This window comes from Phascolarctos cinereus, unplaced genomic scaffold (assembly GCF_003287225.1).
Source record: "Phascolarctos cinereus isolate Bilbo 61053 unplaced genomic scaffold, phaCin_HiC Scaffold_5;HRSCAF=322, whole genome shotgun sequence".
Classification (NCBI taxonomy): domain Eukaryota; kingdom Metazoa; phylum Chordata; class Mammalia; order Diprotodontia; family Phascolarctidae; genus Phascolarctos; species Phascolarctos cinereus.
Genome location: NW_027555958.1, coordinates 1055629 through 1082422, shown reverse-complemented (window position 1 = coordinate 1082422; position 26794 = coordinate 1055629). Strand labels below are relative to the sequence as shown.

General features: G+C 47.9%; 1 protein-coding gene across 3 annotated transcripts in view; it reads right to left on the bottom strand.

The window, feature by feature from the left end:
- Positions 1–2649: 2649 nt before the first annotated feature.
- Positions 2650–26794, bottom strand: part of ADARB1 (adenosine deaminase RNA specific B1) — a 183349-nt gene continuing 159204 nt past the window's right edge. For all 3 annotated transcript variants that reach the window (XM_020973319.2, XM_020973322.2, XM_020973320.2), the window contains exons 9-11: positions 20562–20743; positions 10124–10302; positions 2650–9221 (exon numbers count right to left, since the gene is read on the bottom strand). In XM_020973319.2, coding sequence (XP_020828978.1) covers positions 9039–9221; positions 10124–10302; positions 20562–20743 — 544 coding nt within the window. In that variant the 3' untranslated portion in view covers positions 2650–9038. The remainder of the gene's footprint in view (positions 9222–10123; positions 10303–20561; positions 20744–26794) is intronic.

The following is a 26794-nucleotide window of genomic DNA, read 5'->3' as shown; positions in this document are numbered from 1 at the left end:
TCACTTACTAGCTATGTGACCCTGGGCAAGTCACTTAACCTCAATTGCCTAAAAAAAAAAAAGAAAAGAAAAGAAAAAAAGAAAAATGTCGTAGAAAGCACCCATTAAAATCGATGTTGTCTGGGATCTGGGTGGGATCTGGGTGCCTGGGACTTAACAGATACTTCTGGAATTCAGTCAAATCTAGTAGTACAACAATGAGTGTAAAGATGTCTTAGCTGCTTTTCAGAAGTTTGCACTTGCAATCGGTTGGATGGCTTCCCAACATTCCAGTCCAACATAAAAGTAAAATCACAGTGATGCATCAAAAGAAGTAGAGGGCATGTGGCTCATGAAGGGTCTCCTGATCTCCCGCTACCCCCACCCCCAATGCCCTTCCCAAAATGTCCTTGAGGACATGGACTAGCTCATTTTTTGTTTTGTATTGCTTGTTGATTGATCGTTGAAATTTGGGGCAATTATGCTTCCAAGGGGGCTCATTCAATGAGTAGTCATTTAGCTCTGGGAACTCTGCTAGGGCCCGAGGCTGCAAAGGCAGAAAGGAGAGTCTCTGCCCTCCAGGAAGCTTACACTGTAATGGGAGAGAGAACACAGAAGTGTGCAAAAGGGATACAAAATAACTTTTGGGCAGGGGGAAGGCCACCAATAATTAGGGAATATGAATAAATCTCATCAGGGAGGAAGTGCTTGAGCTGAGCATGGAAGGGATCTTGGGATTGGGGAGGTGAGGATAAGAAAAGAGTCATTGGCAGGCACTGGACACAAAGCTTGGAGAGAGGGATTGGAACGTTGAGGGAGAAGACAAGTGACAAGGCCAGTGGGAGAGAGAGACAGAGAGACAGAGAGAGAGACAGAGACAGAGAGAAAGAAAAAGAATGAGAGAGACAGAGAGAGAGAGAGGCAGAGAATGAGAGAGAGGGAGAGAGAGAGGAGAGAAAGAGAAGGAAGAGAGACAGAAAGAGAGACAGAGACAGAGAGAAAGAGAATGAGAGAAAGAGAGAGAGGGAGAGAGAGGGAGAGAGAGAATGAGAAAGAATGAGAGAGAGAGAAAGAGAGAGAGAGAAAGAGAGAGAGAGAATGAGAGGGGGGAGAGAGAGAGAGAGAGGAGAAGAGAGAGAGAGGGAGAGAGAGAGAGAGAGAGGGGGAGAGAGAGAGAGAGAGAGAGGGAGAGAGAGAGAGAGGGGGGGGAGAGAGAGAGAGAGAGAGAGGGAGAGAGGGAGAGAGAGAGGGGGGGAGAAAGAGAGAGAGAGAGAGAGAGAGAGAGAGAGAGAGAGAGAGAGAGAGAGATTGAGAGAGAGATGGGTAATATTCCTGAAAGTATTAGCTAGGTACAGCAAGGTTGGGAAAGTCTTTGAATGCCAGAATAGTTCGCATTTGATCCTCGAGGTCATAAGGAGCCATCACTGCTTCTTGACCAGGAAAGTGATATGGTCATTTCTGTGCTTTAGGAAGCTTGCCTCAATGGCTGTGGGGCCAGCAGGTTGGAGAAGGGAGAGACTTGAGGCAGGGAGGCCCATCACAATATTCCAGGCATGATGTGATGAGGGCTTACACCAGTGTGGTGGCTGGCTGCACCAGAGGAGAGGAGGGGGCCTATTGGAGAGATATCCTGGGGATAGAAACACCAAGATTTGGCAAAATTGGGGGAGGGGGAGAAGAGTGGAGAATGACTCTGAGTTTGCCAGCCTGTATCACCAGCCAGTGGAGTTCTCACTAGTTGAGCATTTCGGACGCATTGGGTTCAAAATATCCCTGGAACATCCAGTTGCAAATGTCTGGTAGGCAGTTAGTTAATTGGTGACACAGAGTCAGAATTGGGAAGAAACTAGGGCTATGTGGTACATCTGAAAGTGATCTGCCTAGAGAGGACAGTGGAACCAAGAAGACCAGATGACACAGCTGAGACAGTGCAGAGTGAGGAGTCAACTCAGGACCTGTTCTAGGAAGATATAACTGCTGTTTCTGGGAGGGTCAAAATACAGGGATAAATGCTGATGACCCACCTCCATTACAAACTAAAGTCATTCATTCATCAGAGCTCAGTTAGGGAAGAGCCTTGCTTTGGGACCCAAACATCTTCGAACATCAGTTGGAGCCATTCACAGAGTCTGTCTTCCACTCCCTCCATCACTGAATCCTCCACGCAGTGCCTCCAAACCTGTGAGTTGTTTGAATGTTCATTTCTCTGATTTGGGGATGGATGTTGACATCCTGTCTCTTCTCTTCTAAGCTGCCCCAGTCCTTTAACTTGTCTCCTGGACAAAGTACTCGTGACCATACAAATTTCTATTGCTTGCCCATGGACTGATTTCCACTAAGTAGAATGTGAGCTCCTTGGGGACATTCTCCCCACTTTTCTTTGAATTCCCAGGACCCAGCACATGGTAGGTGCTTAATGAAAGTTTGTTGTTAAACGCTTCCATGATGTGGAAGCCAGATGCCAAAATCTGGGGACTGGCCCAATATGGGAGTTATAGGAGAGACAAGAAAGGTTGACCCTATGCTGGGCGACTGGGTAGATGCACCAGGAAAGCAAGACCTGCTAGTAAATATGGCGCCATACCCCTGCTCTCAGTGGTGCCCCTGCCATGTGGGTGAAGGTGGAGGTGGTACCATGGTCAGCAGAAAACACCCTGAGACGCTGCACAGCATAGTTAAATGTATTTTTATTTTGAACACTTTAAATCCCTTTGTCTACATAGGACAGCGTCTCATGCTCGTTTCCGGCTAGGTCTCAGTGTGAGAGGAAGCTCATGCAGGCCATAATATTGTCTATCTATACAGAGAATACTGCAGGGTTGATCTTAGGGACGAGTTTCTTGGCTGGATTATATTCATACAAATTGACCAATTGCTAAAACCACAATCCAAAGAAAACAACCCAAAGTCTGGAAAAGCAAATGACTCTAAGTTCCTGGAGGGCTCCCCCCACTGATGCTTCACAAGCTGTGCTTTTGAGGATTGGGCTGTCAGTGCTTGACACAGCCCCCCAGCAGGGCTGTCATGGCAATCAGAGGTGACCTTTGGAGGGACAGAATATGGAAACAGGAGTCCAGGGATTCCTCTGTCAAGGAAGGAAACTGTCGGCACAAAATGGAGAAGAAGACACGCCCTGCACTCCGGAGGGCTTGGCGAGCCTCTTGCTAATCACACCAAAATCACCATAAAATCCCATCTTTTAGCCCACAGCTGCTCATTAAGGTCCCAAGAGATATCACTTTTAAAAATTCCATTAAAAGAAACCGCATGTTCATTACCTGAATGCCAGGCTTCTGACCATGTAGCCACAGCCCAGCCTACGTTGTACATAGTTGGGGGTGGGTGGGGGGTGTGAAATACCAGCAAGCTGCTTGCGAGTTAATCTACCTTTATGTAGCCTGTTCTGACCTCTGGCCCCAATGAGGACACCTGCTCCACATAGGACTGGCTGCTCAACAGTGTGGATGAGGGAGGGATAGACTTACCAAGACTGAGAGGCTCCCAGGGCTTCTTGCCTCTGCCATCCCCACTTAGTTTGGGTTTGACCTGAAACACCCTCCCCCAAATTAGCACTATCATTTCCCAGAATTTAAGGATGATGAAGGCAGACTAACTTCATTAACCTTTCCTATGCAGTGACTTCATTTTAATACTTGAAAAGGACCTAGCCATGTTTCTAAGGTGACTGTGAAATACTCCTAGACACTGGGTACAGACTATTCTAGCAGCTGAAATGATTAGGTGGAGCCAGTGGCAGGGGTGGGGGGAGAATGAGGCAGAGATTAAATGATGCCTTTCATTGTCCAGCAGTCCACCTGTCCACCTGGCACCCTTAAAGCACCATCTCCATAGTGCCAGGCACACTCTGAAGACCAGCTACCTCTAAGGTGAAATCCTAACCAAACCAATTCAATACAAGTATTTATTAAGCACCTGCTGTATGCAAAGCACTGAGGATACAAAGGCAGAATATTTTCCAAATGTTTGTTGGAGCAGCTGCGGGTTACTTTGAGGGCCATTCCTGAAAACTCTAGGACATGAACAGTGAGGAACCCCAAGATAGACACCATCTGGGTAGGGGTGCCACATTGCTTCAACTGATGAGGATGACAGCATCACCTGGAGATTAGCTCCCTGGGCACCAAACTGGGGGGCAGGGTGGGGTGGGAGATTTTCCAGCACATGACAAAACTCCCCCATCAAAGGTGCACCCACTACCTCATCCTCTGGCAGGGTCCCAGCTGAAGCTCAAGGGGCCAGGAAGGGACAGGACTTAGCCATCCATTCCATCAGGTGACTAGAGCCCTGGTGCCATACCAGCCAATCTATGGTGGCTGAAGGGTGATGGCAAGAAAGCTCCTTCCAGAGCCAGGAGAGTGTCCTTGGAGCAAACAGTTCTCTGTTCTGTCCCATCTTCCAGGGAGACCTCCTCTGGGGACAAGGATGGTTGCTATTAAACCCATATCATTGAAAGGACACAAAATCATGGTAGGCAGCCATGGCAGACTCCCACGATGTTTGGAGGCACAAGTCTACCTTGCCCCATTTGCTACTTGAAGCCATTTGAGGCCTCTTTTTCTTAAACTATTTGAATCTTTGGGTGAACAACTCAGATTTCCAATGGCCCAGGCTACAACATTGATAAAGGGAGGTTTCAGGTCATGCCCAGGCATCCTAGGGGGCTGTGGGCAAAGATACCCTCTTGTTCTGGCATGAGGTCAGGAGTCCTTGGCCCCTTCCACCCCCACAGACCTGCAAGCAGCTGTCCTGTTCACCCCATCATTCATGGTAACCCTCAAAGGGTCATGGGAATCCCACAAGGCAGCACCTACCCTTGTGGAGTTCAGTCCAGATTTTGGGCCATGCAGGGTACCCACATGTAGAAGGGGATGCCTTCCTTATGAGGGAAGCCCTTGATTACAGACTGCGGGTAGCTCCCAAAGCCTGGATTTCCGGAGGACAGCACCTGCAGGGTCAGCCTTCTCCATCCTGGGAACCAAAGACGCCCAGTAAGCGGGACGGCAAAGCTTGGAGAGTTCTGTCCCCACTCAGAGGACATGGCCATACCACCCTGGGGCACAGCAGCAGGAGAGGAGAAGCAGGGATTCTTAACACACAGCCGGGACGTGCTAGACAAAGCGGGACCACTCACTCCTATATTTCTAGAGCAGCGCTTCAATAGACAATTTCTTAAAAATAGCATGATTTGAATTACAAGCTCTCCCCACCCCCTTAGAAAAAATACAACATCTTCTGTATCGACAACAATAAAAATGCAACAGCACACAGGGTATTCTTCAGTGCAAGAGTCGCCTCCTTCCGAGGCAGTGACGCCACTCAGACACCTGTCAGCTTCTAGGGAGGCAAAGATCCTAACCCTTCAGCTTGACTTTAACAAAACAGCCAAAGAGGCTCTATTTGGATTGCGTGATGGGGTGATGGGCGTGTTGGAGAGTCTTCAAGAGCTGGGTCTTTTGTAAAGCAGAGACCACTTCTTGGTCACGGTGGACATGAGTCAAGCCTCTATCGATGTGCACACGCCGGTCAGGCGCCCAGCTTCCTCCCCAGCATGGGCTCTCATGGGGGTGGCAGGGATGTGCTCTGTTCACCCCCAGCAGTCAGTGCCAGGTCTCCTTTAGGGCAGAGCCATGGAGGACTGGCCTCCAGCGATTCAGCAGCCACCTAACACAGACAGTGGTGAGTTTTGACACTAGATATGAGGATGGGTATTGTATTCATCCTTGACATGTTCTGGTTTTTTCCAACCATGAGAGAGATGAAAAAATGTCCCCTAGGACAACAGCTGGAGGTCCTACCTTGGCAGCACCACCCAGCTGTCCTCATGAGCCCTACTAGTAAGTGACCAATGCTTGGGGGGAGGGGGCTGTGGAAACCCGCTTCTCAGCCAGAAAATGTGTGCTTCAGTGGCAAAGGGCAGGACAACTTCACGAGGAGCCCTTCACTAATCCTGAGTGTGGTAACAAGGCAACTACCGAGAGTCTTCCGGGCTCATCTGCACGGGGCCCGACCCACCCCTATACAATGTTTTTGTATAGCCTTCCAGGCCGAATCATTTCAATTTGTTAAACATGTCTTTGATAAAGCTAGAATTGAAGAAAACCTTGCTATATTTTTCAAGTATTTACATCTGCTTGATTCATTTTCTTTCAGTTTTGTGATGATCCTGAGGCAAACATTCATATTCACTCATTAGAATGAAAATAAGGAGGGGGATTAGGGAGGAAGGAAAGTCCAAGGCCAGCCTGGGAGCTGCCCCCACCCATTACTGCTGTTCAGTAACAACCGAGGCACAAGGATCCTCAGAGGTGCGCAGCCTGACCTAACAAGAACAGGGGAGCCCCACACTTTTGTGGCCCTTAATGTGCATATTTTCATCTTTGATTGTTCAAAATTAAAGCAATTAAAGGCTTTCCATGACGCTGCCATATTAACCAAAGAGGGACATGAAAGAGACAGCAGCAAAAGCAGGGGGAGATCCCAAGTTTGGTCAACGCAGCATCTGAGCTCTCGACTTGACCAGAGACAGCACTGATGCTGGGGAGAAAGCTGAGGAATACAGACAGCCAGTCTTTTCTACCAGAGCACAGCAAACCTTTTTGGTGTCAGAGGGAATCCCAGGCAACCCTGGGCACCCTCACCTGCTCCTCCTTCTCCTCCACTTCCACAAACACAGATGCCTCCTTGCCCACCAAAGTTACAGGCCAGAAAACTGATCAGACATGATGATGATGAATAGATCCCTGAAGATGCCCTCCCTCGCCTGGCCCCTCACCCTGGAACATGAACCATTCAAGATTTTTGTGCAAAATCGCTCCCGTTCTTTTCACCACGTCAGGGACTTTTAAAAGGCCCTATTCCTAAGAGCTCAGATTCTGAAATAAACTTTTTTTAAAAATAAATTCTTAAAAAATAATTTGAAAAAATTATAGAAGTTACCATTCCTCCTTTAAGGGAAAAAAAATTCCCTTAAAAACAATGCAGATTTCTGCCATTTCCTCTCACACAAAACCTGGATTTCAAGGTGAACTAGTCCCCACCTGTGAGTGGATGCGGTCTCTTTTTCCCAGAAATCCTCATCCTCACTCTTCATGTTGCACCTACTCAGGGCCCTTTAACAAATATGGTTCACAGTTGCCCAAGCTCCTTTTTCTCCTATTTGGAAGCCTAGTTTCCTTCCTTCTGAGAGGACCTGAAGCTGAATAACTGTCCTGACACAGAGCATGTATGTACCTCGCCGCTTTCTTGCCTTCTTCTCACCATTTCTGGCCAAAGGGAGTGGCCCAGGCTGAGGTAGTTGCTGCTCCGGAGTTGAATAGTCAACGTGTCTGGGAAGCAGCGATGGTGACCCTTCCTTGCTGCAGGCCCTGCTTCGTGGCCAACCGAACCATGGGACACCACTGCTACATCAGGCAAATGAGGCCTTTCCCCTCCTCTGAGACTTCCACTTAGGGGAGAGGCACCTCCTCCCAAAGGCCTGGAAAGCCATCCTTGGTGAGGCACGTGGAAGGGAGCCCTGGTTCAAACCAGTCTGTTCTGCCCTTTCTACCCAAAGGTCCGACGGGCAGAAGCAGCCTCTGATCTCCCTTCCTCAACACAGATCATTCATGGGCTGGCTCCATCTGCAGACATGGATGGGAAAGCCTAGAAAGAAAGCCAGGACCATCTCACAATAACAGCGCTCTGAGCAAACATCACCTGGCCCAGCCCCCAAATCTCCCCCAGGACCCCCCGACTCCCGTAGGACCCAGGGGTCAAATGAAGGATGAACATGAATAGATCAGGGAGGAATCCTGGCATGAAGGTTTGCAAAGCAGAGCTTCCCGAAGGGCCCTCCCACTGACACGGGAAGGAGGAGAGGCAGCAGGGCTGGCATTCCAACGTTGTGCTGGCATTCCAACATTCCTAATGAATCACACTGGTTCTTCAAGGCGCCCTAGTAATGCTAAAGCTGTGATTGTACTCTGAATTCCTGGGTATGTGTAGATATATGTGTCTGTGTGTATGTATGTATGTGTGTGTGTGTGTGTATATGTATATATATATATATATATACATATATATATATACATATATATATACATATATATATATATATATATATATATGAAACTATAGAGAGAAGGGGGCGGAGGAGAAATCAGCTACTAAGAGTCAACTTCTTCTGTGTTATACAGACCTAATTGTGGAACTTACAAATGACCTCTACTTGGCTTCCAGTTGATAATGGCAAAAAAAGAAAATGAAGACTTTACACCATGTGGAAATGGGAGGTAAGGTCAGGTACTCGGAACTGGGTCACAGACTAATAAATACACGCATTGACGACCGACCATTTTTCGGCAGCTGGTTTTTTAAAGGACCAGGAGGTAGGGACAAGCAGGCTTTCCACAGTTAATCCTTCTGGCTTCGTTGCCTCATCACGCACATCCTCTCTCATTCACAAAAAGCTTACGAAGGAGCAGAAACGGATTTTATAGCTGAGTTCTAGAAAAATTCAAAACACATCCTAAAAATGCTGTGAAAACCCCAATGCTAGTGTGTGCATTGAGGTGCACCTACCTATATTGCCTTATATGGGGAAAGGGAGTGCCGGAGGCTGGGGCAAACCCAGGACAGGGTCTGACTCAAGTGGAGATGTAAAAGTTAGACCCAGTCTGCACTGTAGCCTTTCTAAGATGGATGGATTTGCTGGAGAATTACACCCAAGTTTTCAAACATAAAACGAAACAACCTAACAATCAGATTTTCAAAACACGAAAAGGGAATGAAAGCATTTGCTGGTTAATCCTAAAAAGGGTATATGCGTGCATGCGCGCGCACGTGTGTGTGTGTGTGTATGGTTGTCTGAACGTGTGGGTGCATGTGTGTGCAGTTGTGTGAGCATGTATGCGCACATGTCCGTTGTGGGAGCTTGTATGTGTACACGGTTGTGTGCAGGTGTGTAGGGGGGGTTGTGGGAGGGTGTGTGCACGCGCAGGAGGGCTCATGGTGGCAGAGGCTCCAGGCGATGACCGGGTGTCCAGGTGCCATCCCTCAGGTCAGGGTGTGCAGTTGAGAGAGAACTGATCCTGCTCGATGGGCTTCTCCACCCAGGCTCCGAGGCCCGCTTTGAGGAAAGCCCTGAAGAGCGACTCTTTGGCAGACTGGTACTCCACGGCGCCTTGCTTGCACTCATGGTATAGGTGGGGCTTGCCAATCTTGGTGCGCATATTGGAGGAGAGCTAGAAGGGAAGGAACGGCTGTCAGTCATGAGTGAGGGCTGAAGAGAGGAGGGGGAAGCATCCTCTGAGAGAAAAGCTCTCCTGCACCAGGACAGGTGAGGTCCCTGGGTCCTACCTGTTCTACCCCACGGACCCCCCCCATGATTACCCCACCCACTTAAAAGTATTCACCTTTGTTAGACAAGAACACTTTTTGATGGAATCAAAAAAGGAACTGAGTATGAACAGGGCGTGTCCACCTCCTGGAATCAATCAAAGCCAGTGTGAGAAAGAGGGCCCTTCCTAAGGAATCTGCCCGAAAGGAAGGAGCCCCTGAGAAGGGGGAGAAGGCACTCTGAGCATCTGGATACAGGAGGTTGGAGCAAACGTGGCTGAGAGGGGGGATCAAGGGCCTTTGCTGGCTCTATGCATGGGAAGAAGTCCCAAGGAGAGGTTGGCTCGTTCTCCACCTTCTATCCACAGATGTGAGAATAGAACCTGCCTTCTCATGGCCAATTGCCTGAATCTTGCCTGCACCACAACGTGGCCAGGAATGGGTAACGGGGGCTCAGAGCCTTTGGGACTAAACTCAGAACTTTTGGTCTAAAATCCAAAGAGGAGGAAGCCAAACAGAGCACAGGCATCTTTGTATGGCCACTCTAGACATGAAACATTCCTGCTACTGTAGCAGGTGTCAGGATGCATCTCTGCTTCTGTTTCATTCTTGCCTCCCTTTATCTGGGAGGTGGCCACGCTAGCTCAGCGTTCACGAGACAGCTTTGAATCTGGATGCCATTAAACACTAGTGGCAGCTATGGGGGTGGCTAGAGGCCCAGGTCCTCGGCAGTGGCAGCAGGGACTGAGCGGCCCCAGGCCTCTGCCCAGAAGGAGTCCGTTCAGAGTGTGAAGTGGGCTGCACGTACCTTGGCGTGGATGCGTAGCCAGCGACTGTAAAGTGCTTGTTTGCAGAGTCGAGACGCGCGGCCCATCTCATCCTTGCCGGTGGTGGCGTTAATGATCTCCAGGTTGGGGTCCCCGACCGTCCAGTTGACACTGAAGTTTGGGGCTTTCCCTGGCTGTCGAGCTTCAGCGTTGCTGATTCCTGAAACAAGTGAGAGAAAGCTCTTGTGAGCTGGGAAAAGATTAATTAATCTGGGCATCGAGGAACTCCTGATGGAAAACTGTCCTCCCGACCCCACGTGCTCTGTGCACACAGAAAGTTGACACGCAAGCCTCCAGGGACCTCCCACCTGCTCTGAGATGCAGCTGGACCAGCCATGCCCCTTGCCCTCCCCAGCTGCCCTCCTCCCATCCTGTCCAGATGCACAGCCCAGGAGCAGAATCACAGAGTCTTAAGAATCGTGCATGCATGTTTCTGAGGACAAGGCAGGAAGAACACGGGCAGACGGAGGAGGAACGTGAATGACCACGGGCCCCGAGCTCTGCTCCCTGGCACCAGCGTTGAGCAGGAGCCTTGGAGCCCACCCCCCATAAAGAGGCCACCATATCCCGCTCTCAAAGGTCCCATTTGCACTCTCTGCCTGGCTTCCTCCTCGCCAGCCTGCTCTAGGTACCGGCTGTCTGCTGCCTCATCCACCTTCACACACTGGGTGGGCCCAGCCAACGAGCCCCTCTCAGGCTCTCCCTGCATGTCCTGGTCTCAGGGCCCCGGGAACCTCCTGGTATAACAGGCTGCATGTCAGGGGATACATCTGAGATGCTGGACAGCCCATGGTGGGTAGCTGAGTCTGTAGTCTGGAGCAGGGTCTTCTCCTCAGTCAGGCAGCTGGGGGTGCCACAGTGCACAGATTGCTGGGCCCAGAATTAGGAAGACCTGAATTCTAATCCATTCTCAGACACTTAGAAATCAACTATGGGACCTCGGACAAGTCACTTCACCCTGTCTGCCTCAGTTTCCTCAACTGTAAAATGGGGATAATAACAGCACCCACCTGCCAGGGTTGTTGAGGTTCAAATGAGGTAATATCTGTAAAATGTGCACACCGTGCCCGGCACAGAGCTCAACTGAGCCTTTCTTCTTTCCCTTCATTCCTTACTCTAAAAGCCTGAGGTTCTGACTTAGCAAACCCAGGCAAGATCAAAAAGGTGCTGGAGAGCCAGAAGGGCAGAAGCAGGGCAGGGCACTCCTCCCTCAGGACACATGGTATCACCGGGGCTGTCAGTGAGGCACCCACCTGGGGTGCCAGACAAAGGTGTGCAGAGATGGGAGAAGGCCCCGCGGCAAGGCCAGATGGGGAGCTCCTGCTGCTGCTTCTGCCCCCACACAGCCATGTCACTTTCCAGTGGCCCCCTCCCTTCCCTCATCTGCCCAATGAGAACACTGGCTGAGATGGCAAGGTTCCCAGACTCCCTGCTGACCTGGAAGCTGCCTAGATGAGTTGCCATGTCCCTGAAGCGAGCTGTGCTCCCTGTGACTCAGTCCTGGGAGAAGGGAGCCTGGCCCAGAGAAGTGCCACAGCACGCAGCCCATCCTCCAGCCAGGGATGGAGGTGGATGGTTACAGGACCCTCAGTCTAGACCTCAGAAGCCATCCAGTCTAAAGCACTCATGTGACAGAGTGTGGGAATTCCTGCATCCTAGGGAGAAGCGCAGGAATCAGGGACCCCACATAGCCAGGATGGCTTCTCCAAGAATGAGCCGGGCTGGAGGCAGCATCACCTCCATTTTTTCCAAACACCTGACGTGTCTCTCAGGCTCCGTTCAATTCGACAAACCTCAGGCCTCATATGTGCAAAGAACTGTACCAGCCACTGCGGACAGTGAGGAGGAAAATGCAGCCATCTGGGCTCTCAAAGAACTTGCGTTCTCCCCGGGGGTTCCCACAGAGCAGGCATCGAGGGACTCATGGGAGCCCAAGCCTGGGGAGGCAGACAGGCAAAGGCAGGCCCCGCTGCCTGACTGTGGATGTCCTCCTTCCACAGGTCCCCTGGCAGAGGCTGGAGATGCTGGCAGGGATCCCTTGGGGGATGGACTGGACGCACGCTCCAATCTTGTGGTTCCACGTCAGGGCAGCATCCTCTAGCTGGGTCATGGGATCAAACTCCCCGAGTCCAGCCAGGACAGTCATCATGCAGTGTGCATGGTGGGGTGGATGTTTGAAGAGAGCCCACTTATGATGGCTTGCTCAATCGTTTCAGTGGCATCCAACTCTTCATGACCTCAGTGGGGGTTCTCTTGGCAAAGATGCTGGAGCGGTTCACCATTTCCTTTTCCAACTCATTTTACAGATGAGGACACTGAGGCAAATGGGGTGAAATGACTTGCCCAGGGTCACCTAGCTAGTAAGGGTCTGAGGCTAGATCTTAATTCAGGAAGATGAGTCTTTCTGACTCTGTGCACTATGGCGCCCCCTAGCTGCTCCTGTGGAGTGAGGAAAGACAGAGGAGAGGTAGAGTAATGGTCTCTCTTGAACTATGATCCTTCATCCTCTAGCAGAGAGCAGAGTAAGGGAGGCACTGCACTTCTCTGCTGAACCCCAGGCAAAAAAAAAAAAAAACAAGGTTGGAGCAGAGCCAAAGACCCCCGTTCCCCAGGCCAAGCAGGAGGGATGGGGGTCTTCTAGGACCTCTAGATCCTCTTTGCTCCTTGGTTTCAGGAGCAGCTACTGCCCCATTTCCCTGTGATGGTGGACCCTGCACCGGCTGACCCCTGAGCTCCAAGCTCTGCTAGGACAAGGAGTGGGCCACCCCTGAGCAAAGAATGAGTCACTTCTGCACTGAATTGAGCGAGTCCTACCCTGTGCGCAATAGAAAACCACCACCTTCCTTGAAAGCCCAACTCAAATGTATGAATGCAACCAGCATTCACGAGGTATCTCATGTGGAGAGGTATCTCTGGGGGAACATACAAGGAGGAGATCAGAGCCAGCCTCTGCCTATGGTGTTCAGAGGAACAGGAGAGAGAGAACACAGGCTTCCTCCTCCAGGGAGCCTCCACTGATGCCCCTCCCTTGCTCCTCTTGCAGCATCTTGACTGGTACCTCTGTGACACCCTTCCCCAGCCCCCCAGCTCTAGAGGAAGGGTCCTAGGAGCTCTAAGATTGCCTCAGTCCAAATCCACGATTCTGTGGAAAGACCTCTCCTTCTTCCCACTCTGCGCAGCCCCTGGAACTCTCGCTGTGTTTTCCATGTACTTTAGTAGCAGTGAGGATGACAGCTGGCATTTATAGAGATCTAAGGTTTGAAAAGCACTTTGTACATACTATCTCATCTGATGAGTTACCAGACAGCAGGTGCATGTGTGTGCATGTGTTCTGCCCTGCTCGATCTTAAAATCCCCCAAAGACACGGTCCATGCATTAATCATCTTTGTCTTTCCTCAGTGAATACTATAGGTGCCAAATAAATGGTACAGGGACATAAGATTATGGAATGGTGGCTGCCCGTACCCCTGCCTGTTAGATGGTGATTGGTGGATAAATCAACAAGATGGCAATTCAGATGTCTCCAAGCTTGTCAGTGTAGAAAGATCCTGGGGGGTGGGGGTGGGGGGCAGGAGGAGACAGCCTCCACTGATGGTCTGCGGACGTGACCCTGGCGCAGTCATGGGTAAACTTCCTCGTGGGGCCAGAGATGGCTGGACTGATAGAAAGAAAGCATGGCTAAGATTCCAGGCAGGCTAAGGAAAGTGCTGTCTTTAGCAGAAAGAGACCAAGAAGGTGGCCAATGAGAGTCAGCCCCACGGTTCCCATTATCTCTGTGCATTTCTTTGGAAGCACAAAGCTCCCACCTGATCCTGAGGATGGGTTTTGGCTGCCCTGGCACAAATGTTCCGTCCCAACAGACAGGAACTAAAATCGGCACCCTCGACTAGCGGAGGAGCTTATCTTTCCGAGGCTGTAAAATGAGAACTAGGTTAATGAGTTAATTATAGGACGCCCTGAGGACGGCAGAATGAGTAAGAGATGCTTCTAAGTGTCTAAGCCATTTTACTGAACAGGTCTTCCCGAAGGTTTTGTAACAAGACTCCTCCTTATCAGCTGGCACACCCAAAGGCACAATGTTGTGGAGATGGAAACTGGAAGATAGAGTTGGCAGCTCACCAATGGGACCTTCCTTTCTGCCCTGTGAAAATCTGTGTGGCCCAAAGCTCTGGGCTCATCTCTTCCCCCACGGACCTTATCCAGTCTCATGGCTTCTTCATATGACAACCTCTGGGTCCCCACTTCTTGACAAATAATGGACGGACTCCTCATTCTGTCATTTAAGATGCCAGCCTGTTTTCCAGTCTATTGAAAGGCCCAGAGAATCCTGTTTGTGGGTGACCTCAAGGCCACTGGGGGAGAGAAGGGGGAGGCAGCATCTTTCACACACTAAATGATGTTAAAGGAGTCATCCAGAAAATTGGTGGAGACAGGAGGGCTGAGGAAGGGCTAATGGTTTAACGCTTCCCTGGTACCCAAGGTGCATGAGAAGGCCCAGAGTGGGGACAGCCAGGTGAGTGCTGTGTGCAGCCTCAGGGAAGGTTCATGGAAGAATACGGGGTGAGGAGGTGGGAGGCTTGGGGAAGAACTGACATCACTGCAGGAAGTCCTTCCACAGATTCCACCATTAGGCCCAACCCTCTGACTTGGTATTGCTTGACCACATCCTTTCCTGCCTTCATTCCCTGGCTCTGGAACATTCTCCCCTTCCCTCCCCTAATGGCCTCTGACAGAGATGGCCCCTCCTTCTGCAGCTTTTCCTATGATGTCACATACACACACCATTCACTCTTCCCAGCCCAACACATAACACTCAGTGCCCCTCAGATGTGTTTAGAGTGTCTCCTCTGTACCTGAACTCTCTGTTTGAACATCTCTGTCCCAAGAGACAACAAGCTCCTTGAGAGAAAGGACTGGGCTTTCTTTATCTTTATATATTTTCAGTGCCTAGCAGAGGGTCTTACAGAGCGTGCCTGATCAGCAATTACTAACCACACAGTTCTTACTGTATGCAATGTTTTCCAATGCGTTTTCTTAAACAGAGGGCATTAAAAAGAAAGATGATAAATAGACACTTTAGGATTAACGTGCTTGTCAATCCAATTATAGACTAGAGGCTACTCCCATTCTGGAACCTGTCCCTGGCCACTTCTAATGAGCCAGGACATCATGTGCAGGTAGACTCATTCCTCTTCCCCACTGAATTTCTTTTTCAAAGGGAAAAACATGGCTCATTCCCTGAGAACAAAAACTGGTGAAAACTGTGGGAGATGGGGCCTGGACAGCCCAGGCCCAGTTAATCTAGGACAAGGCAGCCCAGAGAGAGCTCCCACCCCAGCAAAGGAAGGTCATCTTGAACATCAGAGCCTAAAAAGAAGGCCTCAGCAGCCTCCGAGCCTGTTTCCGCTGCAGGCCTATTCTGGGTTTATATTATTACCTCCTGTTCCTCAGGGCCTGGAAAAGCAGAGAGGTGTGAAGATAAAAGTTGTGAGGAGGCCAAACTAATTAAGGGGAATTGAGGGGAAACTAATATCTTTAACTGGCCTTGTTTTGTTTTTTAGTTAGGGAAAAATCCTAACAATTTGTGAGCTGACCAGGGAAACAAATGAAATCAATGAGACCAAAGGACAATCATGACAATGAAATCATAAGCAGGCCTCACTACTTCAGTGAGACTGGGTGGGTAGTGCAAGGAGGACAGTCAGGAAGGCCTGGGAGCCTGGCTGGGCGATCTCCCCATGCCCCAGGCTTGTCTCCAAGACTGGGCACTGCAGAAGAGAGGTGGAGGCGGGTGAGTGGGTGGCCAGCCTTCTGTTGTATTGTTTTCTTCTTCACTTTCTCTGAGCCCCTAGTTCTTAGCCCACTTCCTAGAACACTGTAAGCACTTAACAAATGCTAGTCAAATGACTGATGGTGCAAAACTACCCCAAGTTAGGACAGAGAGCTCTCACATACTGTGAGCAAGCCGAGCTCTCCAACAAGGACTGATTAGAGAAGGTCATGGAGGGATTTCTGCGTGCTCATTTTAAAAGAAACTACAGAAAGACAACTGTATGAAAAGCGTGCCCCTCTACATCTGGTCATGTGAGAAGGAAGAAATGAGAGGGAAGGCTGCCCAGCGAGGTGAGGTTGCTTCCCTTTGCATCACGTGGGAGAATGCCAGCGTTCTAGCTGAGTCCTTTTTGTTCAGATCGTGATCAGTAATTGGGTGCAAAAATGGTGACCCCACCTCAGCCCTGCAGCCTCCTTCCAAGCCCATCCACGAGACAAACAGCATACTCTGAGACCGACTGCTGGACAGATGAGGATTCAAGCTGTGAACCAATGAGGAAGGAGGCATGCTGAGCTAAATCAGACAATCGGGCCAGAGCACCTCACAAAATGCCCAGAAGTATCTTTAGATGGATGATTCCCCCAGACAGACCCGGCACTCAGGGGCCCTTTCTGCGGCCCCTTGCATAGAGAGACTGTGGGCTTTGTTTCTAGGAAGAGTAAGCTCACTCCTGCATGAGGTAGCTGTTAACTCGGTTCTTTCTCAATCAGCCAGAACCAGCCTCCCTGCTCCTTGGAGCCACTCAACATCCTGAGCCGTGGATTGATTTCCTTCTTTCTCAGAGAGCTGCCAAATGGTCAGCTTTTTCTTCTCTGAGTTAAGCACCCTGAGTTCCTTCAAGCTTTCTTTGGACAAGACAGTTTGCTGACTCCACACCAGCTTGGATCTGCTCTGATGAATCCATGTCCTCCCCATAAAGGGGCCCATTCTTGAGCCTTGTCCCCTTTTAAAAGGACCAGGTACAAGACCCTTTGCCTCAAATTAATTTAACTCAATCCAGCAAGCCTTTGTTAAGTATTTACTACATACCATGATCTTTAATAGACTCTTGATCTACAAAGATCTACAAAGATGAAATGGCCCAATCCTCAAGGAGCTTCTATTCTCTGGGGACAATTAAATTTGGAATCAGCTGATCACTCCAGTTTTACCTGACTTTAAGTTTTCCTAAGCTAAGCTTCCACACCTTGCACAACTGATTTTTAAAACAGTTTAAATTTTTTTGTTTTTACTTTACCTAGATTTCCCCCTCTATCCCTCCCAGCCTCCCAGAAAACCATCCAGTATGTCAAAGAGGTTTTTTTTTTTTTAAGAAGAGGAGGAAAACCCCCCAGCAAAACCAACCAACATTGGACAAATCAGACATTCCACACCCCCTTCCGTCATCCTGGATCCCAGTGTCTGATAGGAGAGGTAGGGGAGGGGCATCTTCTCATCTCATCTGAGAAGCCAACTGTGGTCCTTCAGACTTCCCACCATTCACTTTTGACTGTTGCTCTTTGCATTTCCATCACTGGGGTAACTATGTCTGGTGTTTTCCTGGCTCTGCTGACTTCCTTCTGCATCAGTGCACATCAGTGTCTCCATGTCTTTCTGTACCCATCATCTACCCCGCTGGTTCTACCATATTCCCAACCGATGGGCGTCCCCTTTGTTTCTGCTTCTTTGCTACCACAAACAGCGCTGCTGAAAACATCTGGGTCTAAGAGCAAATGTGAATAACAGCTGACACTTACACAGTCCGACTACACTAAGCGCTTTACAATTATCACCTCATTTGATCCTTACAGTATCCCTGGGGGATAGGAGCTATTACCATCCCCATTTTACAGATAAGAAAACTGACAGAAACAGTCACTAAGTGTCTGAGGCTGGATTTGAATTCAGTCTTCCTGACTCCAGGCCCAATGCTCTATCCACTGCACCACTGGCTGCCTCTATTTCAAGCCTCTTTCTTGTCACTGATCTCCTTGGGGAACATGGTGGAATCTCCAGGTCAATGAATGATTGATTTTTAAAATCAATGCTATCTCATCTCATCAGTCTGACAATCTCTTCTGGAATGTTTTTTGGGGAGTAACAAGAATTGTGCTGGTCTGTAATTTCTGGAATCTACCTTTTTCTTTCTTGAAAATCCAAATATTTATTCATTTACCCACCTAGAATCTTTCACATTTTCTGTTTCTAAAAGACTATGAACAATGGTCCTGAGAGTATACCTGCAAGTTGGTTCAGCACAACCAGGGATGTCCCAATCTAAAACCTGGGGAATCTACCCTATATGTCTCTATTGAGCCCCTGCTGGGATCCAGGTCATGTGTTAGCTCCAAAGGTAACAATGGAACAGTTTCTGCCTTCGGGGAGATTATATTTCAGTGCAGGGAGGAGATCACAGAGGAGTTTGAACTTCTTGGTAATTGCTGGATGTTCACTTATTTGCCTATTTAGACCTATGTTTGGATACAAAGAAAGGCAAAGGACAGTTCCTGTGCCCAAGGAGCCCACAGTCTAGTGAACCTGATGGCTATCCTTTCTTAGAGTGATTCCATTTATTTCCTAATTCTTTGCTGGGTCTTTACTTAACCAGTATGGTTTTCTCTCCTTCTTGACTCACAAAGATCAATGTAAATTTCACTCATCAGAATTCGAATCCACATTTTCCATTTGCAAACCCACTTTGTCTTTAGCACCATAGTTCCCCAAAGTCTACATCATGCTAACACAGACATGTCAACACTTTGGAACATGGACCCTTTGGAAAAGAAAACTGATGACTTAAAGGGAAGAAATGGTTTTCCTTCGGGCCACCTATCTCTCCATTCTGAAACAAATGCCCTCATTTCTCTATTTCTTCCAAAGCACGAATTTTTTGGGAAATAAATTGTGCGCAAAAGTGCATTTCTTGCTCCTTTCAACAACCAAATTGTCCACACTAGAAAGAGTACTTTTATATGTATGTATGTAGGTAGGTATGTAGGTATGTATGTATATATATGTAATATGCATATACAGACACACACAGAGAGAATCTTTCATAAGAATAAAGTTGAAGCCTTTCGGAAATCCTGGGGATCTGATTTTACCAAAGTTAGCACAATTTTGCCAAAAACTTTGACATTCTGGATGTTAGTTATTTCTCAGTAAAGATAATATATTTGCACAATATTAATTATTCAAAGACATGGGGTTAAATGTTTAACCACGAGAATGAAATGGTATACCCTTCCCTCAAATATAGAAATTACAGTACAAATGAAGAAAATTATTTTTCTCTCAGTCATGAAAAATTAATTCACTAATTATTATGCAACCAAATCCTAGACCCAAGCGTCTTAGACCCAGAGATGGAAATAAGGATTGCCATTTCAGGCTACCACATTTGGTCTGTTTTAATCCCCTGTGTTTTGTTTTTCCTCACTCCAGCTTTGTTTGCAAAATGCTTGTAATTCATTAAACATGCTGCCAAATAAAATTCCATCTGGCTTTTTTTCCTCTAAAATTAAAGACATGCCAGTAGCCAAGCACAAGAAAATAAAGCAGGGAACACCCGCAAAGAAGGGAACACATTTGTTGGTGATCAGGGCTTCAGTATTAAGCTTCAAAAAGGAAATATTATAAACAGTGAGCAATAAAGATTTTTAAAAGGATAAAAATACCTTAACTGTGTCCTTTTAAATAAGGGTGAGCTTAGAAGTTAGGACCCTTGAATTCAATTGCTCTTGTTCACTTTACCGCTAGCCACTGACATTCTAAAAAACAGTAACAAAGAGCTTTAAAAGCAAGCAGCTTTGAGAAAGATGAAACAATCCCGCTGCGCGGCCTAGCTGGAGGCTGATGGATGTCTTCTCGCCCAAACCTGGCTCCATGATTTTACTGCAGAAGAGGAGAACGCCAACCCATGGGGACCAAGATCACGCCCTGGCGGGGGGTGGGGGTGGGGCAGCGGGGAAACCCAAGGACATCTGCAGCTGTCTATGTCTGGGCGCCTCCTTCTCTGTGCACTAGAGGATGGCACAAATTTTAGAGAGTGCTGGGAGAGACACTTTCATAATAAAAACCAAGCTCCAATTTCAGGACAAATAGAGAACCTAATACAATAAGGAGCAACAGAGAAATTGGAATTCACCAGATCTGGTAGAATGCTTCTAGAGGAGAAAAAGCAAGTGAAAACAACAGAGTCCTTCGCACGACCCATGGACACAGTCCAGCTTTTCTCTCCAAAATCTGCTACATTCCCCGCTCCCTCCCTAGGGGTCATCCTCATGTAGCTTCTAATGGAAGGACCAGCTTACTATGAGCTGCATTCCCTGCTCCCTCCCTAGGGGTCACTCTCACATAGTTTCTAATGGAAGGACCAGATAGCTGTGAGCTGCATTCCCTGCTTCCCCCTTAGGGGTCGCTCTCACACAGCCTCCAATGGGAATCTGTGAGCTGCATTCCCTGCTCCCTCCCTGGGGGTCGCTCTCACACAGCCTTTAATGAAAGGACCGGCCAGCTGTGAGCTGCATTCCTTGCTCCCTCCCTAGGGGTCGCTCTCACACAGCCTCTAATGGAAAGCATTGACGTCTCTCTGTTAGATACTTGCCGCTAAGTAAAGGTCGGTTGAGGGTATACAGAGGTGGAAGCTCTTCTATGTCTGAGATCCGCTGGTACGCTGCTCTGGAGAGGTGGTCCCCGTGGTACAAACTCCCCAAGATGATGCTAGAGAAGTAAATTGGCTCCACGAAGAGGCTCAGCAAGGATCCCTGAATGCCCAGCACGTTCCACCTACAGGGCAGAAGAAGAGAAACACCTTCCTCTTAATGCGCCTCCGGATTTCCCCGGGAAAGCAGCCACCCCTCGAACCTCCGAATCCGCGCTCTCTCCTGCCGTCCAGGCGCTTCGCTGGGGCTGCACCCACCTCCGCAGAGGGCGCGTCTGAAAGGGAAGAGTCAGTCCGCGGGGCAGGGAAATTCTGAAAAGAGGACCAGAGCTGCCTGGCGTTGCCCAGACTGGCCGAAGCCCTGGGCCCCTTGGGCGGTGGAGTGCCAGAGACCTCGAGGCTGACACAACTCGCCCTGAGGCCGCACTGGAACTTGTGCGGAGAATACGCCGCTTCAAACTTCCCTCCTCCAACGAGGCCTTCTCAGAAGAGTTAGCCCCGCGAAAGCGCGTGCACAACACTGCGCTCCCTCGTCCACTCCCATCCTCTGCCTCTAGGGTCCAGGCGGGACCACTCCTCGGGCCCAAGAGAAGCTGGCGATTGACCTCAGCCCAAGAACGTCGCCGCTCAGTGTAAGGGCCCCGTTCTGCGTCAGAGGACCAGGACGACAGCTCTGAGAAGCAAGCAGGCAAACAAGGATTTCTCCATCAAGAGCCATAAAAAGCCAAGAGTGGAACAAAGTTTTGCCCAGAAGGATTCAGGCACACAAGCATGGCCATCTGGGCAAGTTTCGATGGGGCCTCAAGTCTACTTGCAGTTGATATTTATAGATATTTCTGTGTGGAAGAAGCAGCGGCTATTTGATGTTGCTGGGCTGGTCCTTTAAGGGGGCCAGGAGACTGTCCGGCGTCCTTGACACCTAACATATAAAAGAACCACCTCTGGGCTTGGTGTTAGAGGTTTTAACAGAGCTCCAACTGCCCTGTGGGCACATGTTTGACCTGACATTACCAACTGCCGTGGGAAATGCAGAGACAGAGAGCAACATAAAATTCAGATTTTATTTGCCTCTAACCAGGAAACTTATCCTTTTTAATCTTACTAGAAGTAAAGCTGCATTTTATTGCATTTTGTGGGTCGTGTCTGCATTCTAACCTTGAGCTTGAATAGCTGAATTGGCCTGAGGTAGGCCTGGCCCAGAGTAACTGGCATGGTTGACAGGGGTTGGTTATAATGACTTCATGGTTAAGTTCTTTGTTCAAGTGGTGGAAGGCTAATGTAAAAGAAACCGAGCCTCTGGTGATTGTGCCCAAGCTAGATATGAGAACCTTGTGCCTCGGAGCTATGACATTCTTAGGGGGGTGTGGGCAGTGGGATAAGGAGAGAGCTCCCACTAACCCCCAGGGCTACTCCAATGGATGCTCAAGAAGCTTGACAGGGAAAGTAAAAACCTAGCAAAACTAAGCATCCCTTGGCTCTTTTTGAGATTTAGAAAAGCTGGATTAGTCACAAGGAAAATGAAGATGAACTGTCCTTGTGTATTTAGCAGTTAGAGGCAAAGGGTAATAAGCTTTTGCTCTTGGAAGGAAAAGAAGGGGTTTATGGATCTGGTTACAGCCCAGACGAAGAGGGCAGTGCTGCTAATGGGGGTGGGGGCTGCTAGGCTACAGATGGAAAGCATGATCTGCTAGAGAATGTGTTAAGCCCTGCTGAGATTAGAGCTGTAAGGGAAGACAACAGTAGAAGTGCCCATGAGGACTGCAGATCCATACCAATGGGAAGAGAACCTTGGGCCAATCCCATTTCTTCTCTCCATACACTCCATCCTCCATAAAAGTCAGATAGTCCACTGGCTTTTACCACTAAGGAACTTGGAAGGTTACAGGAAAAGTTCAAAAAGCACATTAAAGAATCCTCAAAATGATAACTATCAAGAGTATAGTCTAATGAGGTCAGCTCAAAAGTTTTTCAGAGTCCCATAGAACTCCAGGCTTACCATAGATTTGCTTTTTTATAAAGTTAACTAAACCAGCAGGAAAACCAAATGGAGACTCCTTTTTCAAGAGGCTAAAATGGGGAGTTTTGTATACTCAGTTCCACAAAAATGAATTCTCTTTGGAATTAATCCTCCAATGGGGGATAGTGAAGGAGGGTTGATATTTTTAAAGCAATGTGTCTGGTGGACTGGATTTATGCCCTTTGTCTCTACCCAATATTTCCTAAAATCAGCCTGATTCAGGAGCATTTAGATTTTTGCCTTTTGGGTGGAACCTCACCTGAATGGTATCAGGTTTTAGTTAGAGTTCTTCACCATCAGACCTCCATACCAGCTTGGGAAGATTAGCTGGTGAGATTGAGTAGGAGACCTGTTTGTGTAACTAGAGTGGGAGGGGGGAACTCACTAAGGGGGTCCACACAAACAGGCAGATGCCCACTGCCATATTAGGGGAGTGGACAAGGTTGAGATTCTTTCCCATAAGAAGCTTTGGGTATGGCTTTTGAAACATGGACAAGATGATTGCTAACACTTTCAGGCTTATGAAGGTGTTAGCAAAATTGTTCTGGGACATATGGCCTGGGGCAGGAAAGGTCTTCCTGTCCTACTCACATTTAGGGCATCGCCTCTCCTTGCTAATTGTTCAAAGCCTCCCAAATCTTTGTTTCCATATATGAGAGGTGGTTGAGGGCCGTTCTCCCCTAAGGTTCAGGCTGTCCTACGTGTAGGATCACAGTTGTATCAGAAACCCTATTCCCAAGTCATTGTGGCACCAATATATGAGGGACCGCTAGATACTTGTAAAGGTCAGCCAGATGGCTCAGTGAGGAGAGCGCTGGGCCTGAGGCCAGAAACACTGAGCTCAAATCCAGCCTCAGACGCTTACTAGCTTTGTGAACATGAGTAAGTTGCTTCACCCTGCTTGCCTTAACCTGCTGGAGAAGGAGATGGTGAAGCCTTCCAGAATCTTTGCCAAGAAAACCCCTTCAACAGCACTGAAGTGTGAAGGTCCACAGGGTCACAAAGAGATGGATATGACTGAACAACTACAAGACATTTGCGGCCCAATGTCCATAGGAGTTTTGGCAGGAAAGCCACCAAGAGAAGAGATATCCTTTGTCAAGCAGCAGTGGCTAGAAAGTCCCCTCTATGGGTCTCACATGCAGATGCTATTTGGAGGACTGGATCATGGGCACCTTGTGAGTATCTCTATGGGCACTTATCACGGCCAGTTATTTTTGGCAGAGCCAAATGGAAGCCACTTGTGTTGCCAGAAACATCCCACCACCACCCACCCACACATGTGCACCCGCACACTAAGACCTAGCTCTTGTAAAGTGTCTTTTTGCTTAGTCCACTAATGGTGTTGCCTGTTATGAGACCTAAATGGCTATTAAGTTCAATAATGTGGAACACCAGATGTTGGGAGACCTATTAATTTCTCCCAGGGGGCCAAGTGGCATGGCTGGCACGTGTGAATGCCTTGAGAGATGGGGCAGACAAGCTTTCTATTTCTATTGATTCCTGAGTAGTGGCCACAGAAATTTCATGGTTGAATAGTCTGGGGACTGAAAAGAACAAGACTAGGCAATTAAAGGTTCTCTTCCTTGGGGTCAGAACCAATAGAGGAATTTTGCTGAAGTCTCCCATAATGTGCAGCTGTTTGTAGAACATGTGAGAATCCACATCACATGCCTTCTGCTGAACTGAACACTCAGGCTGATGCCCTTATAAAAATGGTAGAGACTGGGGACTGGGTCCTATGGGGACATGGGGGCTATGATGCCCTGGTGTGGCAAGCACAGGTCTCTATGACCTCCTTCACTTGGAACAATGTGGCTACTTATGTTCAACAATGGTCTTTGTTCCAGTGGACAACCTGCCTTTGAAGAATCAGTATGACATGATCCCGCCAAGTAGCTCTCCATCTGCTCCAGACTGGCAGATTGGTTACCCTGGCCCTCTTCCTCCATTGAAATGAATAGTTGTGCACGCACTGCAGCTGAGAATTATCCAGGATAGAGAATTGCAATGCCAGCTAAATTTGCTACAATAGCAAACACAATAAACACTCTTACAAAACACATGCATCTTCCTCATGGGCTCCTGGTGCCATTGACTTGAATCAGTGCTTCCTTTTTACCACTAAGAAAGTCTGAGACTAGTCCCATCTAAATCCTATTCATTGGGTTTTCCATCTTTGTCACTATTCTTGGCAACCAAGAAAAACTCTCCCTTCTCTACATCCTGCCTCCACTGCTACCACTTTCCCACCCCCACTCCCCAACTGAAATAGAAAGAAAAATGAAACCCATTGCAAATATTTATAGTTAGGCAAAACAAATTCCTGCACTAGCCCTGTCCAAAGAAAATGTGTCTCAGTCTGTGCTTGTGTGTCCTTTGCCTCTTTATCAGGTGGATGGCATGTTTCATCATGAGTCCTCTGGAATTGTGATTGGTCATTATGTTGAACAGTTCCTAAGTCCTTCAAAGTCATTTGCCTTTTAAAATCCTGTTATCATTGTATGGATTGTTCTGGTTCTGATCATTTCCCTCTGCATTAGTTCATATAATTCTTCCCAGGCTTCTCTGAAACTGTCCCCTTAATCATTTTTTATGGCACAATAGCGTTCCATCACATTCATATGTCATGACTTAGTCATTCCTCAATTGACAGCACCTCCTCAATCTCCAATTCTTCTCGACTGTAAGAAGAGCTGTCATAAATATTTCTGTGTGTCCTTAGGCATTGTTTTGCTTAAGACTTTTCTCTGCCTTAATTTCCCTTTTGTCTTATTAGTTCCTTTCTCTCTTTTCCTTTTGGTTCCTCTTTTGAGTGAAATGTATTTCTGCATCCAACTCTAGAGAGTGAGGTTCAAGTGTCACCCACTCCCCATACTTTTTCTTTCTTGTTTGTGCAGACTTCTTGTGAGGTAATTTTCCCTCTCTTCCTCTCTCTCTTTTTCTCTTAGTGTATTCCTCTTTCCCTACCTTTCCATTCTTCTTTTAAGATCAAGGCATAGCAGAACCATTCCCAGGTCAGTTGTCTAATTAGACTCCCTCTTGACCCTTGGTGATGACAGAGTTCTCACAGAACACATGTATTATCCCTCCTTATTAAAATGTAAGCAGTTTATCCTTGTTTATTCCCTTATTCATCTATGTTCCTTATTCAACTCATGTGTTTGCATTTCAGCATTTCTATACAGCTCTAGTCCTTTTTATCAGAAATGTGTGGAAGTCCTTTTTTTTGTGGGGCAATTGGAGTTAAATGACTTGCCCAGGGTCACACAACTAGTAAGTGTCAAGTGTCTGGTCTGAGACTGGATTTGAACTGGGGTCCTACCTGACTCCAGGGCCAGTGCTCTATCCACTGTGACACCTAGCTGCCCCTGCCCTTTATTTTATTAATGATCTATTTCTTCCCTTGTAGGTTTATAATAAAATTTTCTGGGATAATTATTCTTGGTGCTAAGCCTCTATCTTTTGCCTTCTAGAGTATTTATTCTAAGATCTCTGCTTCTTTATAGCAGGGGATAAGAGAAGGCTAAATCATGTGTAATCCTTACTGTGGGTTATTAATTTGACTTATTAATTTCTGGCTGCTTGCAATATTTTTTTCTTTGCGTTGGAAACTCTTGATGTGGGCTGTATAATGTTCCTGGAAATGTCCATTTTCAAGTTTCAGGAAATTACCAGTGGATTCTTTTTGCGTCCACTTTGCCATCTGGTTTTAAAAGATTTGGGCAGTTTTCTTTTAGGATGTCTTGAACCATGATGCCTAGGCATGCTCTCTCTCTCTCCCCCCCACCCCTTTCCCTCATCAGAGCTTCCAGGCAGTTCAGTACTTTTTAAATATCTCCCTTTGATCTGTTTTCCAGGTCAGTTGTTTTTGTTATGAGATATCTTACTTTTTTCCCTATTTTTTAAAGACCTTGTTAACTTTGCTATAATATTTCTCACCTTACGGAGTCATTGGCTTCTCTTTGGTCCATTCGAATTTTCAGGGAGCTTGTTCCTTGGGCAACATTTTGTACCTATTGTGCCAAGCTGTTAATTTCTTTTCCAATTTTTTCTTCCATAGTTCTCATTTTTCCCCAATCTTTTCCTCTGGTGCTCTCATTTCATTTGTAAAAACATTTAGAATATTCTTTAAACCTTTGTTTCATCACTTCTAGGA